General features: G+C 52.0%; 1 protein-coding gene across 1 annotated transcript in view; it reads left to right on the top strand.

The window, feature by feature from the left end:
- The window catches only part of CACNA1E (calcium voltage-gated channel subunit alpha1 E), a 360562-nt gene that overhangs the window by 43036 nt on the left and 301936 nt on the right, over positions 1-15590 (top strand). Inside the window, exon 2 of the mRNA XM_051805647.1 lies at positions 6438-6870. Coding sequence (XP_051661607.1) covers positions 6464-6870 — 407 coding nt within the window. The 5' untranslated portion in view covers positions 6438-6463. The remainder of the gene's footprint in view (positions 1-6437; positions 6871-15590) is intronic.

The following is a 15590-nucleotide window of genomic DNA, read 5'->3' as shown; positions in this document are numbered from 1 at the left end:
TCCTCTGCCTTCCCGGGGATCTGGGTTACTAGTGTGGGGCTGGAATTGGGGGGTGGCAGGTTGTAGATGTGATGGATGTGTGATGTCTCTGCCTTCAGCTGCAGAGACACCTGCCTGCCCTGCAGCAAGGGATGCAGGAAGAGGTGATGAGATGAGACTGTCTCAAAGGTGCTGCTGGAAGAAATTTGGGCACCGGGTTGTTTGTCAGGATGGGTGTTCCCAATCACTGTGACACCCTGCTGTCCATGCCTTGTGCTACCCCTGTGTCAGGCCAGATAGAGCCCTGTCTCCCAGTGCCACCCCAGCAGTGCCGTGCCTGCCCATGCACTGAAAGTGTCCCCAGGGCTGGGGCTCACTGCCTGGTAGTCTCTGTCTCTCCCAGCTCTCCGTGATGGAGATGGAGGGCTGATTTATTTGATGTACACTTATTTATATAAATAATAATGGGGTTGTTTAACAGTTGATCTTAGAGGAGAGATGAGATAATTTCATGTTTTGATATTCCTAAAGCTGATCCCCCTGGGAGTGGTGCTCTGAAGGAGGGCTCTTGTATTAGGGCTGTGCTACCCCACTGCTGGCACAGGTGAGCCCTTACACTCACTGAGGTCTCGCTGGACTCAGAGATGCCTCCTTGTTGGGATGGGGCCTGAGCAGCAACCTGGCTCCATCTGGACTCAGTGCAGCTTTTCCCAGGAAGCAGTGCCGAGCCCTGAGGAGTGGGCTCTGCTGCTGGAGTGTCACTCCAGCTGTAAAAACCCTGGCATGGCAGAACAAAAGCTGTTTCCCAGACAAAAGGTTATCTGACGTCTGGTGCCAGAGCATCTCCCAGCCTGAAGCAGCCCCTGGGTATTCTAAGCTGTGCTCTTTCCTCTATCTGATCTTTGTAGGTGTTCCAGGGGTCTTTGTTGTGTTGTTTTGGAGCTGTGAGGGCCTAAAAAATAGTGAGTTTTAGATATGAACGGGTGATGAATGTTTCTTAAGAAATGAGCCAAGTGGTCTGTCTCTGATTTCAGCATGTCCCTCTGCCCTGAACATGCTGGTGCATGAGGTGCTGCCTTCCCTGGCTCTCCTGTATTAGGACATTTGACCTGATCCTCTCACCTCCCCCTTCTGCTGAATGTAGGACTAAGTCTGTGCAAGGAGCCTTTGCCTGTAAATGTCTCCTTTCTTGCTTTCTTCCTCACCTTGCTTAAGTGTCTCTCTGTTCCTGCTGTCATACAAAGCTCCCAAGCACAGGATGCAGCCCTGGCTCTCATGGGTACCAAGGATGCTGGGATCCATCCTTCCCAGCAGAGCTGCTGCAAACCTGCCAGTGGCGGGGGCTGTGAGAGGAGGGTTTGATCCAACAAATTTTTCCCCCGGTATCAAATGACTCAACTGAAAAAAAACACCCTCTCCAGCTGGCTCCTGCAGCCAGTGCCCTGCACAGACCCGGCCAGAAAAGCTGCAGGACCTGGGGGGGAGTCCGGAGCTGACCCAAGCAGGGCTCACCCACCACGGCATCCATGCCACTGTGAGGGGAAGTGCACGTGGCAGGAGAGGAAAAGGCCACGAGGATGAATCAGCCGCTCTCGCAGCCCATCTGTCTCTGTTTGGAAGGGCCCCACACTGAAATTCTTCTGAGCACTCCGAGCTTTAGTGCTCTCCTGATCCACTCTGCGTGAGCTCTCCTCCTCCCCTTGAGCAAGGACTAATAATTAGCAGCTCAGGGCAAGCGTGGCTGAGCACAGAGAGGCAGATGGCATTTGATCATCTTGAAAATCAAGTGGCCCCCGTGGCCTGGGAGAAGCAGGTTAGTGAGTCGGAGGGAAGGGGCGGCAGGGGATGGATTTGGAGCATCCCTGTGCCCCCGGAAGGATGGAACCTAGGCCAGGATATCTAAGCATGTGAGTTCCCAGGGAGAACAGCCAAGTTTGGGAAGGAGACATGTCCTGTGGGCTGGTGAAGCAGAAAACCCCTGCCTGGCTTGGGGTGTCCCGAAGATGCTTGGGAGCAGCATCCTAGATGCTCTCATGTAGGTTTATATTTTATATATATATACACAATATCCTATAAATTCTATATATATATTTAACAGCGTCTTGCTCTGGTGCTGCTGTCAAAATCATCCCCCAAATCCCCAGGGAAGCCTGCTGGGGTGCTGGACCATGGTTGGAGGACTCCAGCAGCTTTGTTGCCTGTTGAATATACAGTAGCCAGGGCTTGTCCATTACTCCCTCTCCAGGGAGGGATCCCTGCCTCCCTGCTGGCCCGGGGCTCATGGCAGTGCTGGAGCTCAGCATTGTGGTGCTGGACCCTTGTGCTGCCTGGGGAAGATCAGCCCCCCCTGGACCAGCACAGCATTAAGCCTTTCTGCTTTAACTCCAGTGGTTTTGGTGAAGTTTATTCAGATAAAGGAAGCAAAGAGCTCACCCAGTGCCTTAAGTGCTGAGTGTACTTATTATGGTAATACACAGTTACTTGGCTAAAGACATGATTGCTGCCATTGTAACACAAACACAGGCAGAGAAAACCCCTAAAAGGAATTTCCTCTTTGTAGGTCAGTGGTGCTGCTGGGAACCCACTTCTCACAGCAGCTCTTTATTAGTTAATCAGCTGCTAGAGGAAAAAAATGAAGTATGTTGTGAGATTCCAGGGCCTCCTGCCTGCTGGGGCTGCATTCCTTGGCTGTGGCACACGGCTGGGGTTGGGATAACAGGGCTGGGTCTCTTGGCAGTGTGTAGCATCTCTTGAGGATGCTGCAGAGAGGATCTGTTTGTTTTTTCTTCCATCACATGTGCTCTGGTGCTTGAAAAGGCTCTTCTCAGTGATTTGTGGGGTGGGATGCTGCCTTTGGGTGCTTGTGTCCCGTTTCAGCCCACACTGATGTACAGAGTAAGGGGCCAGAGCTGCTCACTGTTCTGTCCCTGTTTGGCCATGGCAATCCCGTGCAGGAGGGGCTGGAGGGATGCTGGATGCAGTCTCTCTAATGAGATCCCCATTAGATGGGCTGAGTTCCAGCTGTGTCAACACAGCTGGGTGGTTTGTGTCCTCAGATATGCCCTGGGCTGAGCTGGGAGTGTCATTCTGCTCCCAGCAACCGTGCAGGTGAAAGCACAAGTGCCCATGTGTTTGCAGGTGAATATCCCCTCTCTAATTCAGTTTGGCCCCGTGGCCATGGTTTTATCTGGATGATTTCTCCGCAGCAGGAGCAAAGAGTAAATTTCCTGACTTTTATTACTTTGAGACTGAAGTTTGGGAGATAAGAGCCTGCAGAGACTTCATTTTCAGGTGTTGAAAGCCTGTGATGTGTCACAGCACAGCGGTTCCTTAGCTCTCCTGTATCAGTGGTACATCAAATGTACCATTGCTGGGCAGTAATGTCCCCCTGTCCTGTGGAGGCTGGGGTGGCAGAGGCTGCTTGGAGTCCTGTGCAGGTCTGTCCTATGCTCTTACTGCATCCCAGTCGTGCAACCAGGGATATGGACAGCAAGTATGAGCTGGGGTCACCTGTGGGAAACCACATGTGGGACTATAGGGGGGGTCATACAGGTAGATATGCTATGTTCCTTTGCTTTTTTAACTAGTAACTGTCATTAATGGAGCTGTGAAGCCATATTCTGTCCAGCTGTTACCAGGGAGCTGTGTGGCAGCCTGGGTTTATTCCCAGGAAAAGACTGATTTGCAGCTGGAAGGGCTCAGAGGCACCAATACCTGAAGGGAGCCTATTAGAAAGATGGATACAGTCTATTTATAGAGGCATGGAATGACAGGACAAAGGGGGGAATGGCTTCAAACTGAAAAGGGAGTATATTTAGATTAGATATTGGGAAAGAATTCTTCCCTGTGAGGGTGGTGAGCCACTGGCATACATTGTCCAGAGAAATTGTGGCTGCCTCACCCCTGGAAGTGTTCACGACCGGGTTAGATGGAGCTCTGAACAACCTGGTCTAGTAAAAGGAATCCATGGCGGAGGGTTTGGAACGAGATGATCTTCAAGGTCTTTTGCAACCCAGGCCGTTCTATGATATGCACTCAAGCTGTATGTTATTAAGCAAACCCAGCACGGAAGTTGGGCTGCTGGCTGCCTCCGTGGTCCCAGCTCTGTCCACGGTCCATTTCCTGCACATACCGAGTTGTTTCCCGCTGACAGAGGCAGGGCTGGCATTTAAACAGCGCAGAAGCCAAATTACGTGATGAGCAAACGTGGTGTTTTATTCCCCACCAATTCAGATTTAGTGTGGAAGTAAAGTGTGTTTGTTTTCTGTGTCAGGAGGGGACCCGAGGCCAGAGGACGGGCAGATACCCCTGTGTCGGTGCTCGGTACCCCACGAGCACCCTTGTTAGCACGTAAGCCTCGTCAGCTTCCCTTCACAAAATGTTCTGGCATCCTCCCTTCTCTCCTTGTCACTTCTCCAGAGGGAACGTGGCTTGTTCCGCTGGCAGCGTGAGCCCTGTTTGCTGAGGCGGAGGCAAAGCTAATTATTTCTATTTATTTCCTCAAACTTTCTCGGTGTTTCGTTTGAGGTCTCTGCTTGAGCTTCCCTGCTTGTCTCCAAGCCTGGGAGTCACCAGTGTCCCTGGAGCAGCCAACCTGGTGGGAGGTGCATTGGTAGGCATCAGGAGAACCACTCTCTGTGTGGATGCTGGACCTGCCCTTGGGTTGTGTCCTCATTTGCTCTTGGCTAATTGTCCTCAGGGCTCTGCTGCAGCCACAGTGTGGCTGAAAACCTGGAGTGTTCATGCTTGGTGTGCCTGAACGCCTCCTGTCCTTGCCAAGGAAATGTTTAGGAAAGGAACAGGGCCTCAGAACAACAGTTCTTTAAAAAAAAAAAGAAAAGTAAAACCAAAACAACGCTAACCAAACAAAAAACCAAAACAAAAATCTCACCAGCTACAGAAAAAAAAATAAACAAATAAACCCACCCAAAACAGAAATACAAAAGAAAAAAAGCCTCAAGGAAACCTGGAGTAAAACAAGGAGTTAAACTTTAGCAAGGGAGGGTTGAAAACGAGCACAGCGAGATGAAAAGGAAAAGCAGAAGTTGGGGAAAATGAGATCTTATAAAGGTGTCCAGAACTGACTTGAAAAAGTAATTAATGCTCCTAAAAAAAGTCGCATGGGTAAGCAAAGTAGTGGAGTGAAGGATCTGTTTATAGCTTTCAGTGGGAGCAGCCAACTCATCTTATCAATGTGCTAATTAATTTGCTGAGGCTCTTGCTGGCAGTTGCCTTTTCCTTTCTGGAGAGCTTGCCAAGGGCTGAGTATCCCTTGGGCTGGGCAGGTTTAAATTTGGGGGTGATTTTAGATACGTTCTATTTACAGTGCATCACCACAGACCTGAAGGAGATAGGGTGCTCCCTTAGGCTGTCCATTCCTTCCCCTGCAGCAGGGAGATGTCAGGCTTATTTTGATGAGGATGAAGGGCCATGCTCTATGTTGTCCCCTCAGTTACTGTTTTTTTTTTCTCTATTATTTTTTCTCCTGGTGTGCTGTTTCCCAGCCTTTATCCCAACCTCTGTTTTCACCTCCCTGTTCGTTCTGGAGGAGGGGTTAAAGTGATGCTGTGCTCGGTTTGCTGCATTATTGGGGGATTTAAATCCTCCTTTTCTTTGCTGGGTTATTTTCTCCTGTATCAGGGATGTAGTTAAGAAGGGGACAACAGCCCCAGCTCCCTTGTCCCTTCTTTCACCTCCATCACAGGCAAACACATGGGAGAGGAATCTCAGGGTCTGATGGAGCAAAGACCTTCCTGGAGCAATTCCAAAGTGCGAATACGGTGTTTCACCATGACAAGGCTTTGGGTAGATTCTCAGACACAAGCATCTCCTGTCTATAGGGCATCATCTACTTTGCTTAGCAAAGGAGAATTACATGGCAAGGTGTTCCTGACAGTGTTCCTGTGCCTTTTGCTCCCATGTGTAGCTCCTGACTCAAAGTCACAGTGATATTTCCACATCCAACTTCATGAAGTGCTGCCTGTCTCTGCCTGTCTGTCATCCCATGGATGTGGGGCTGGAGTGGGATATGGATGATCCAGCCAGGCATGCCAGGCATGCCCCATAGAGAAAACCCAACGAAATGGAAGGAGTGCAGGGGTGATCTGACCTGGGTGTCCCAAGGCTCCTCCCCTGTAATTTTGCTGTGATTCATCTAGGGGAAGCTCTGCTGCTCCAGGGAGAGCTGGCTGCAGGGTCAGAGAGCTGCAAGGTTCAAGAGGTGCAGGGGTGCCCAGTTTGGGAGAGATGAGGAGAAGAGCACCAAGGCAGGCAGTGGTACCCCTTGCCCTAACCTTGGGGGCCCAGTGATGTGTGTGTGCTGTGCCTGGTTGGAGACGGTCTAACCCAACAAACCTTGGAGAACTGGGACTTTTGGTTGACACGGGGGGAAGGGAGGGAATTGTGGTGCAAACAGAGCGAACCCCTGAGCCTGTCCTCTCTGTCGTGTTCCCCTCCAGAGTGATGAGCCGCAACAACACCCAAGATGCTGGGATTTGGCACGTGCTCCATGGGCGCGCCGGGCAGGGGGGCTGAGCTGGACGGAGCCTCCCCCCGCTACGTCCTGGCCCTGCCCGAGGAGGAGACGTGGCGAAAGCACCGGCTCGGCTTGATGCAAACCACCCAGTCCTGCAACCTGCTGGAGCCCGAGGGCCTGGCCGAGGCCCTGGTCTCGAGGGCTGCCAGCTTTGACGCCCTCTACGAGCCCCGCTCCCGGGATGCCGACGCGGACACCGGCAGCGCCTTCGACCTGGGGCTGGGCCAGTACGTGCCCGTGAGCCCGGACGTCATCAAGCGCCGGCGGGGCGGGCTGATCGAGCAGAGGGACATTATCAAGGCACACGAGGCACACAAGATGCAGAGCACGCCACAGGCGCGGAGGAAGGAGTGGGAGTAAGTACCGGAGAGCCCCCAGCCCAGGTGGGCAGCCGGGGGGAGCGGGAGCGTTCCCTGTCCTCTTTGGGGCTGGTGGGAGAGCCTGGGGGGTGTCATGTGGGTGGCATCATCCCTGTGGTGCAGCTGCCACCCACTGTGCTCCATCTCCTGTTCCTCCTGAGCTGGGCTGCTCGACTCCAAGCTGGAGGGTGGCATTCCATGGAAACGGTGCACTTTGGGTGGAGGGCCCCTAAGTTGTGAGGTGGTTCGAGGGACGTAGAGGAAACTTGGAAGTTCTCAAGATAGTTTTCCTTGGATGCAGAGTGAGCTTTGGATGCGTTTGGGGTCATTGCTTCCTGCTTTTGCTGTGTCTCGAGCCCTGCTGCGAGGGCATTGTACAGATGCGTCACTTGGGGACATGGTTTAGTGGGACTTGGCATTGCTGGGTTAATGGTTGCCTTGATAATCTTAGATTTCTTTTCCAACCCAAATGATTCTATGCTTTGTATTTAGCTCCAAAAAGTGTTCAAGTCTGAGTCAGAGCAAGTTGGAGAGATTAACAAACTTGACAAAACAGAAGTGCTTGGCAGAGCTAGAACCCACTGGTTTTACTTACTGTTTTCCTTTAATTAAGTTATTCCCATAGTTTGCCTTGGTGCTGTGAGAAAACCCCGGTTCCAAGTCCTGGATTAGTCTCTCCCACCTGGCACTCACTTTGTGACCAAGGCTGCAGCCATGTGCTTCAGTCCTGCATTTAAATTACAAGCTCCCCCTCCCTGTGTCTGCTCAGCAGAATTGCTTGGGAGAAGCTGTTGCAGCACATCCTGCTCCAGTGTCACTGGTCCAGAGCAGCTCCCTGCCTTAGGCACTTCATCTGGGGAATAATGTTTAATAAAACACCCGAAGGAGCCGGGAGCCCCTGTATTAATTAGATGTGGCACGTTGCTTTGGCGAGATCCAGGTCAGCATGAAGCTGGTAAGGTTTCTTTGGGGTGGCTTCCATGATAAAACAGCTTGTGATAACACTGAGGCTGCTCCTGCTCTTTTTGGAGAGCAGCCCAGTGTTGAGGCAGGCTCTCCCTGGCCCTTTCAGCTCCTTGCTCATCCCTGTGTGCCCAGGGAACCTCCTGGCCGCTGACTCAGGCAGTCCCGCACTGGGAAAATAAATTGACATATGGGCTCGGCAAGCACTCGGTGCCTTGTTATCTTTTGCATCCCACCGGGGATGCCAGATGAATAAATCATGGCCGGGCAGGAAGCAGAGGGATGGCCTCGTTAATTGTCGGCTGGCGGAGTGAGTCCCTAGAACGGCTGCTCGCTAATTAACTGCCTGGATCCTACAGCTCTCTTTGGTGGCAGGGAGATGAAGCCGGAGCCCTTCCCGCTCGCACTGCGTGGGATGTGCCCCTTTGGCCGCCCTCAGTTGCTCCATCCAGCAGTAACTCAAACACAAAGCCCAGTGTTTCTGTCTTTAACACATTGGGAATACACGGGCGGCCGTGCCGGCTGTTGCCATCCCGATGTGGTTAATAGGGTGTTTCCCCAGGCTGGTAGGGTCCAAACTTTGCATTTCCCAGCTCCTGGATGCTTGGGTTTGTCATCTCATCCCATTTCACGGTGGCTTTGTGGGAAGCCTCTGGTGTGGGGTGGACGCTGGGCTCTGGCACTGATGGCAGCTCTTGGGCTTTGCAGACCTCATGTGCCACTGAGGACCTGAGAGCCCCACTGCCTGTCTCTGCCAGGTCCCTCCTTGGGAAGTTGCTGAGCACCAGGGAGCTTGATCTGTTCCTTTCCCAGACTTAGGTGCCCTGATACCCCCTCAGCCTGCAAAAACTGCATGCCAGAGGCTCCTGCTTTAACATCAGACTCATAAACGCCAGGAGAGGGACTTTTGATTAAGGGCATGCAGTGACAGAACAAGGGAGAATGGCTTTAAACTGAAAGTGAACGGGTTTAAGATTAGGAAAAATTCTTCCCTGTGAGGGTGGTGAGGCCCTGGCACAAGTTGCTCAGAGAAGCTGTGGCTGCCCCATCCCTGGAAGTGTCCAAAACTAGGTTGGACGGGGCTCTGAGCAACCTGGTCTGACGGAAGGTGTCCCAACCCGTGGCAGGGATTGGAATGAGATGGTCTTTATGGTCCCTTCCAACCCAAACCAGTCTTTCTAGGATAAACCAGTGAGGCTTTTCCCCAAAAGCTTTGCCAAAGCCCAGACTGGTGTGCAGAGCCGGTAACCCTAGCACCATGGATGCTCTCTGGGAAAAGATGGATAGCATGGGGGGGAGAAAAGGCAAATTAATTTCCTTGTGCGTAATTTTATTAGTAATAATGCAATTTTCTTGTGATTTAATTTTCAGAAGGGCTCATCTCACATGCCTTGAATCACCCTGGGGGCTCTCGCCTGGGCGGTCTGGCTCTGCTGAGCAATGGGAGGGGGGGTGTTTTCCCCACTGGCAGTGGACATTAAATAGAACATGAAGAATGTGGAAAATGGCTGGATATTTGCAGGAGGTCTCCTTGTACTCCTGTTTGCCAGCTCTGGTTGGGTGCTCTGTGGTGTGGTGGGCACAGGGAGAGAGTGCAACATGTGCCTCTCTGCTGCTGCACGAGACCTCTGCTCCCCTGGATTAGCTCTCTGTCTTTGCAGATGTGGCATTCCTGGTGTGCAGCCAGATGTTGGTGTTCAGCTGCTCTTGATCTGGGTTGCAGTGAGGGAAGAGAAGCAGAGGTTTTTTTCTACTAGCATTGGCAGGTCCAACCCTTACCAAGACTCCACTTCTGCTGCCTTTTCCCAGCGAAACAACCCCATAAGTGGAATAAGAATAGGAAGGATAAAATTCTCTTTTTTTTTTATTTTTTTATTTTTTTTTTTATGAGTAAGCTGAAGCAGAGAACAGCAAACACTGTCTAAGTGCCTGTGGAGCAGTGGCTCTGTGGGAGGCTTTAACTTTATGGTGAAAGGTGCATGTACCAGCTCACCTGGTTCTTGACTGAGGGATTTAAGCCTAAGGCAAACGCTAAACCCTGTTTTCCAGAGTCCCAGCCTGACGCCTCACCCTCCATCCCTCGGTTTAGGTGCTGGGATGGAAGTATGGGAAGAGGTCTGCCATGCTCCAAGGCTGGGTGTGCTGCTGCATGGAGTGGTCGTGGCTGAATCGCTGCTGTCTTTGCTCTGTATGTCTGGCAGCATCATTTGGGTAATGTTTGGCTTAGAGACAGCTCAAAAGAGAAGCTCCTCGTCAAAACAAGCAAACGGGGAACCTCCTGTGGCTTCTCTGGGCTGAGCAGCTGCTTCCTTAGCTGATGCTAAGGACAGGCAGAGCCACACAGGGAACATCCCAGAGAACCTTCAAGCTGAATTGGAAGCGGACAGGACCGAAACCTGCTTTTGCACAGCCACAAGCCAAGTGTGCATGGGAATTTGTTAAGCTTAGCTTATGATATTTGGGGAATGCAAGCTGTGCTCTCGTTTTGGAATGATACCCGCAACAAAGATGCGTGGAAAAGCCTGATTCCTGGATGCCAGGCAGGGAGCACGGGAGCAGAGGAGACTGGAGGGAAATCACCAGGATGGTGGTACAGTGTGAAGTGGGATGCTGTAATTCAGCACTGGAGTACCTGAGTGATGGGTGGCAGGTTTCAGCGTCCCAGGGAAGAGATGCACTCTGCCCACAGCATAGGACAGTGATCCTAAAGAAAAAGGTAATTAGAAGTGATCTCCTGTTTTGAGTTAATGCCTCTGATGCCACGAGTCTGTGAGGTCTCCCTTGCCGGGTACGATCTGGTTCACGGAGCTGCAGGATGAGAGGGCTTCCTGCTGCTCCCTCGGATCCGTACCTGCAGTGCAGACCGTGGGGAGCCTTTTGGGCTGGAGCGTGTTGTTACTGCAGCTCTGCCTTTGTGCCGTTTTATGGGAAGCAGGGAGAGAACAGAACAAGCTGAAAACGCACAGGGTGTTGCTAACAGATCTCAGTGGCTTTTTATGACTTGGCAGCCTCTGTCTGGTTATGTGCACGCTCTGCATCCCAGATTACAAATGAAGCTGGCTTTTTTTTTTTTTTTTTTAAATCCTTATTTTTTTTGTTTTTTTTTACTCGTGCTGAATGAGACAAAGGGCCTCCTTGGTGTGTGTTGGGCTGGCAGCTCAATCGATGCTTCCCAGCATATTCCCCAGCACCATCTGGGTTTAATTGGCTGCAGTGGTGGGGAGAGGGCAGGAGTGTGCATGGGGTGGCACTGCCTCTTGTCTGGGAAATGCCCCTGGGCGCTGGGGCTGTTTTGGCAGCTGTTTCAGCTCTCACTACCCTGTCTCTCCTTGGCTCTGCAGGGAAGGGACAAGCCCTAGGTGGCTCTGGTTTGCTGCCACTGATGCGAGGTAGCTTTGTGGCGTGGTTTTGGAAGAGGTGTTTGATGTAGTGGGTGTAGCTGCTGTGCTGTGGGCAGCAGCCCTGCTCCCACCCGAGTGGGCTCTGTGGGGGCTGCTCTGTGCTGTTCTGGGGGCAAGGAGCTGGTAGAGGGTACTGGCCCTTGGCTGCAGCATCAGCGTTGAGAGGATCTGTGGAACAGCAGCCCTTGCTCCCCTTGTGTGCTGCCGGGGAAGGGAGAGGGTGTCCCAGCATCCCATCCAGGTCTCAGCTCTGACACCAGTGTCCAGTGCCTGTCACCCCTCCTCAGGTCTCCCTCCCGACCCTGCCCTGGGGGGTGGGTACATGACTTTCTTCCTCCAGCACTTTTGCAGTGTCAGTAACTGTCAGAGGCAGCTTGGCCATGTCCTTCTCCACCATGGGCTCCTGTTCAGACTTCTGCTGCCATGTGTCCAGGAGCCTGGGAGGGCTGGGCAGAAATGTTGGGGCAGCTCAGGAGCTGCGGGGGGTCTGCAGGTGAAAACCCTGAGATGTTGGTGGCAGGTGATCCTGGGGTTATGTAACTGGGAGCATCCTTCATGTAGATGTACCCATGATTCCTATGCAAGTCCTCTGCAACCCGGGGCAAAGCAATTAACCTCTCTGAAAGCCTAATGAGTGCCTTGGTTAAGGTGATTCTCTCTGCTTATGTTTTACCCTGCACAAGGAGTAATACAGGTGGTAAAAAGGACTGTGGATATGCTAAACCTGGGAATGGGGACACTGAAATAGGGCTTTTGTCATGGTAACTTGGCCTTGAGCAGCAGGGAAGCATCTCTCCCAGAAGTATCTGACCTGGACTTCCCTGTGCTCTCCCTGCTTCCCTTTAGTGCAGACCAAGGTTTGGATCCCTGGGGAGGAGTTCCTTTTCTGACCTGGGATGAACCTGAGTTCCACTGAATATCCTGGCAACAGCACGGAAATAGCAGCATCTTTCACTGAACTGCCTCAAAGTCTGGGTTTCTGGCACACCCTGGAGGAATTCCCTCTCTGAATGAATTCAGGTGACTGCAAAGCCTCCCAAGGGCTGCCAGGGAGGTGGGCACTTCAGGGACAGCCCCAGCCTTCCTGCACAGCAGAGCCCACTCTTCCAGGGAGCTGGGCTCCTTAGGAGCTGGCTGCTGAATGTGGAAGACAAGGTGGCTCCCAGCAGATGCCTCTGCTCAGGAGCTGCTGCCTCGTGTTTTGCTGCCACGTCCTGGCAGTTCCTACTTCCCTCGCTGGAATCTCAGCTGCAGGTGTTGGGAAGCTTTATTAGCACATCTTGGGGCAACGTTGAAGCTGTGCACCATACCGTGGCTGGTTGTGTTTCTCAGGAACAAGCCTTCGGAGGGAGCTTCCCCCTTGGCCTGGCCATGGCTCAGAAATGCTGGATTTCTGGGAGGCAGGGCCACCTAGGGCAGACTGCCCAGGATTGTGTCCAGATGGGTTTTGAGTATCTCCAAGGATTGAGACTCCAAACCTCTCTGGGCAGCTTGACCCAAACTGACCCCTCACACTGAAAAAGTTTATTCCTATGTATAAGCAGAGTTTGGTTTATTGCTGTTTGTGCCCATTGCCTCTTGTCCAGTCACTGGGTGCCACAGGGAGGAGCCTGGCTCTGCCTTCTTCTTGCAATGTCAGGTAATTTATGCATTGATCAGATCTGTTTTGAGCCTCTTCCAGCCAGGTTGAGCAGTCCCAGCTCTCCCAGCTTCTCTCCCTTAGTCACCTTTGCTGGATTTGCTCCAGTAAGTCTGTGTCTCCTGTCCTGGAGGCACAGCACTCTGGATGTACCTCACCAGGGCTGCACAAAGGGGATGGGTCACCTCCTGAACCCACTGGCTTTGCCTAACACAACCCAGGAGGCTGTTGGCCCCTTTTTGGAAGAGCACGTGGCTGGCTCGGGGTCAGCTCAGTGTCCATGAGGTCTCTCGAGGCTTTCCCTGCCAAGCTCCTCCCCAGCCAGGTTGTTCTCCTGCAGATACAGGGCTTGGTGTTTGCCATGAAGCTGAACTCCAGGCATCTCCCCTGCCTGTTTCTCCAGGCTGCTGAAATCCCTCTGGATGGCAGCACAGCCCTCTGCTTCAGCAGCCTCTGGTTAGAGCATCTGTGAGCATGGTTCACTGCAGTGTGCAAGCAGTGAAACTTCTGATATTCAGTGCTCGTTTGCACCCTCATCCTTTCCCTCCCATGGAATAATTCAGCCTCTTCCCCTCTCCCAGGCAACCCTATGTGATCCTGATGAGGGGGGCTGTCTGCTGGCTGGGAGATGTTTGTGGGAGAGGTGTTTTCCATCCTCTCCACTGTGTACAGCTGATGTTATTTATTACTCTGTTTCTAAGGTGTAGTACACCCTGCCCCCCCCATACTATATGTATTTCAGAGATGGTGAGGTAATAAGTGAATTCAGGGACTTCAGGAGATATCTAGTCCAATCAGACAATTGTTTATTTTTAAGGTAACTCAACATTTTGCATTTTAAAACACAGTGCATGTCTAATTACACGTGCCCCAAATGGCATTTTCTTGACTGAGAGGGTGAGGAGGCCCTGGCACAGGTTCCCCAGAGAAGCTGTGGATGTCCCATCCCTGGAAGTGTTCAAGGCCGGGCTGGGAGCAACCTGGGATAGTGACAGGTGGCCCTGCCTGTGGCAGGGGGTTGGGATGAGATGATCTTTAAGGATCCTTCCAACACAAACCATTCTAGGATTCTGTAAAAGGCTGGGAAGGTCCCCGAAATTGTACTAACGCAGCTTTCAAAATGTGACTCTTGATTTCCCAAAGTGGCTTGTGAAACACTGAGACCTTTCTTAGAAAAACAGAGGAGAGATGCTCTTCTTGTCTCCACTTACCTTTTTCATGCTCCATGGGAAAGGCCACTCTGATCCTTCAGCACAGGATTATGTGTGTGTGGGTCATCAAAAACATGTCACATTTCTGTTGTTTGGCTGCTTTTGGGCTGGTGCTACACACCTCAGCAAGGATCTTGCTTTTTAACTGGGGAAAATGGACTGGTGCTTATCCCCAGCTGTGGGGAAGGAGGTCAGCGTGGCATTGTCCTTCCCAAAACGCACCTGAAAGAGCTGGTGTTGTCTCATCTTTCATGGCTGATTCTAACCAGCTGCCTGAGGGTTGTTTGGTGGGACGTAGCTTTCCTGCAAGCTTGCAGCGTGGCACCGTGGTGGATGATGCTGTAACATAACACGTGATGTCTCCACGGGCTCTGATACAAACCACAAGTCCTTTATTTGTCGTCAGAAAAACTTCACAGGGGTCACTCTTCTCCCGCTGCAGCTCCCGAAAAGTAAACCGGTATCTGATGTGCCGTAACTCTTGTCCGTGCATTCACTCGAGTGGAAATAGGCCTAAAAATTCTTCAATGGACTTTTTCCCATTGAGGAACCACGGAAGCCATGTTCTGCTGGGGCTGGGTGAGGGTGTTTGCCTTCGCAGAGGCTGCTGAGCCGATGAGTCCCTGCCGACGCAGCAAGGGGGACAGTTTCTTTGCACCTCCCAGCACTGAGTAGCTTTCGGAGAGAGAGGTTTTGCTCTTTGGCCTTTTCTCTTTCACAGGTTTGGAAGATGGGAGCAGCATCTCCTTCCTGGCTGCGCTCCAGGGATGGGGCTTCTCTGGCTGTCTTGAGCATGAGCTGCTCACTGCCAGTTCAGACTTGGTGGAAAAAATTTTTCAACAGCTCCATCTTCTCCTGGCGCTTGTCCTGACAATGTAATTTTGTCAAAACCACCCTGATTGCCAGCAGGTTGCTTTGAAGAAAGCTGAGACTGTGAGTTTGGCTTCATTAGGTTGGGGATGGAGTTGATGGGTTTCTGGTCTGGCTTTCTTTTTGTTTCCAGGGGTATTTACAGCCCAAAAGCAGAAAGGGGGCTCCTCTGTCATCCCACTTGCTGGTACCGTGTGTTTTGCTGTGTTTGTCTGACTTGAGCCTTGCAGGGCAGGCAGAGGATCAGAGAAAGCATGGGATGGTCCTCAGGCATGGACCTGCCTCTTGTGGGGGCGAAGAGGAGATCTAAGGGAGAAGAGAATCTCCTGCTGGCTTTGACAGGAGCTAACGCTGCTGCGCCAGAGGGGTCACAAGGATGCTGAGGGAGAAAGAGGGATTTATTCTGCTTTGGGTAGTGTAGCACTTGAAAAAATACATTTCAGAATCCCTCTCCAACCTTTTGACAGGCTAGAAATAAGTTTTCTTTTGCTGGCTGTTTATGGATGGCCCTGGGGATGTTTTTTCTGATCTTGTTCCCACACACCAAGTTTGGCAGCTTGGTGTTTGGCTCTTGCAGGTCTTGGGTGGCAAGAAGGAGAATATCCTTCTGGGGCTGGGCTCTTTCCCTTCCTC

Source organism: Manacus candei, unplaced genomic scaffold (assembly GCF_025592945.1).
Source record: "Manacus candei isolate 608988 ecotype Guabito, Panama unplaced genomic scaffold, ASM2559294v1 h1tg000005l, whole genome shotgun sequence".
Classification (NCBI taxonomy): Eukaryota; Metazoa; Chordata; class Aves; order Passeriformes; family Pipridae; genus Manacus; species Manacus candei.
Note: the sequence above shows the minus strand (reverse complement) of the source record. Positions and strands in the feature narration are given on the sequence as shown.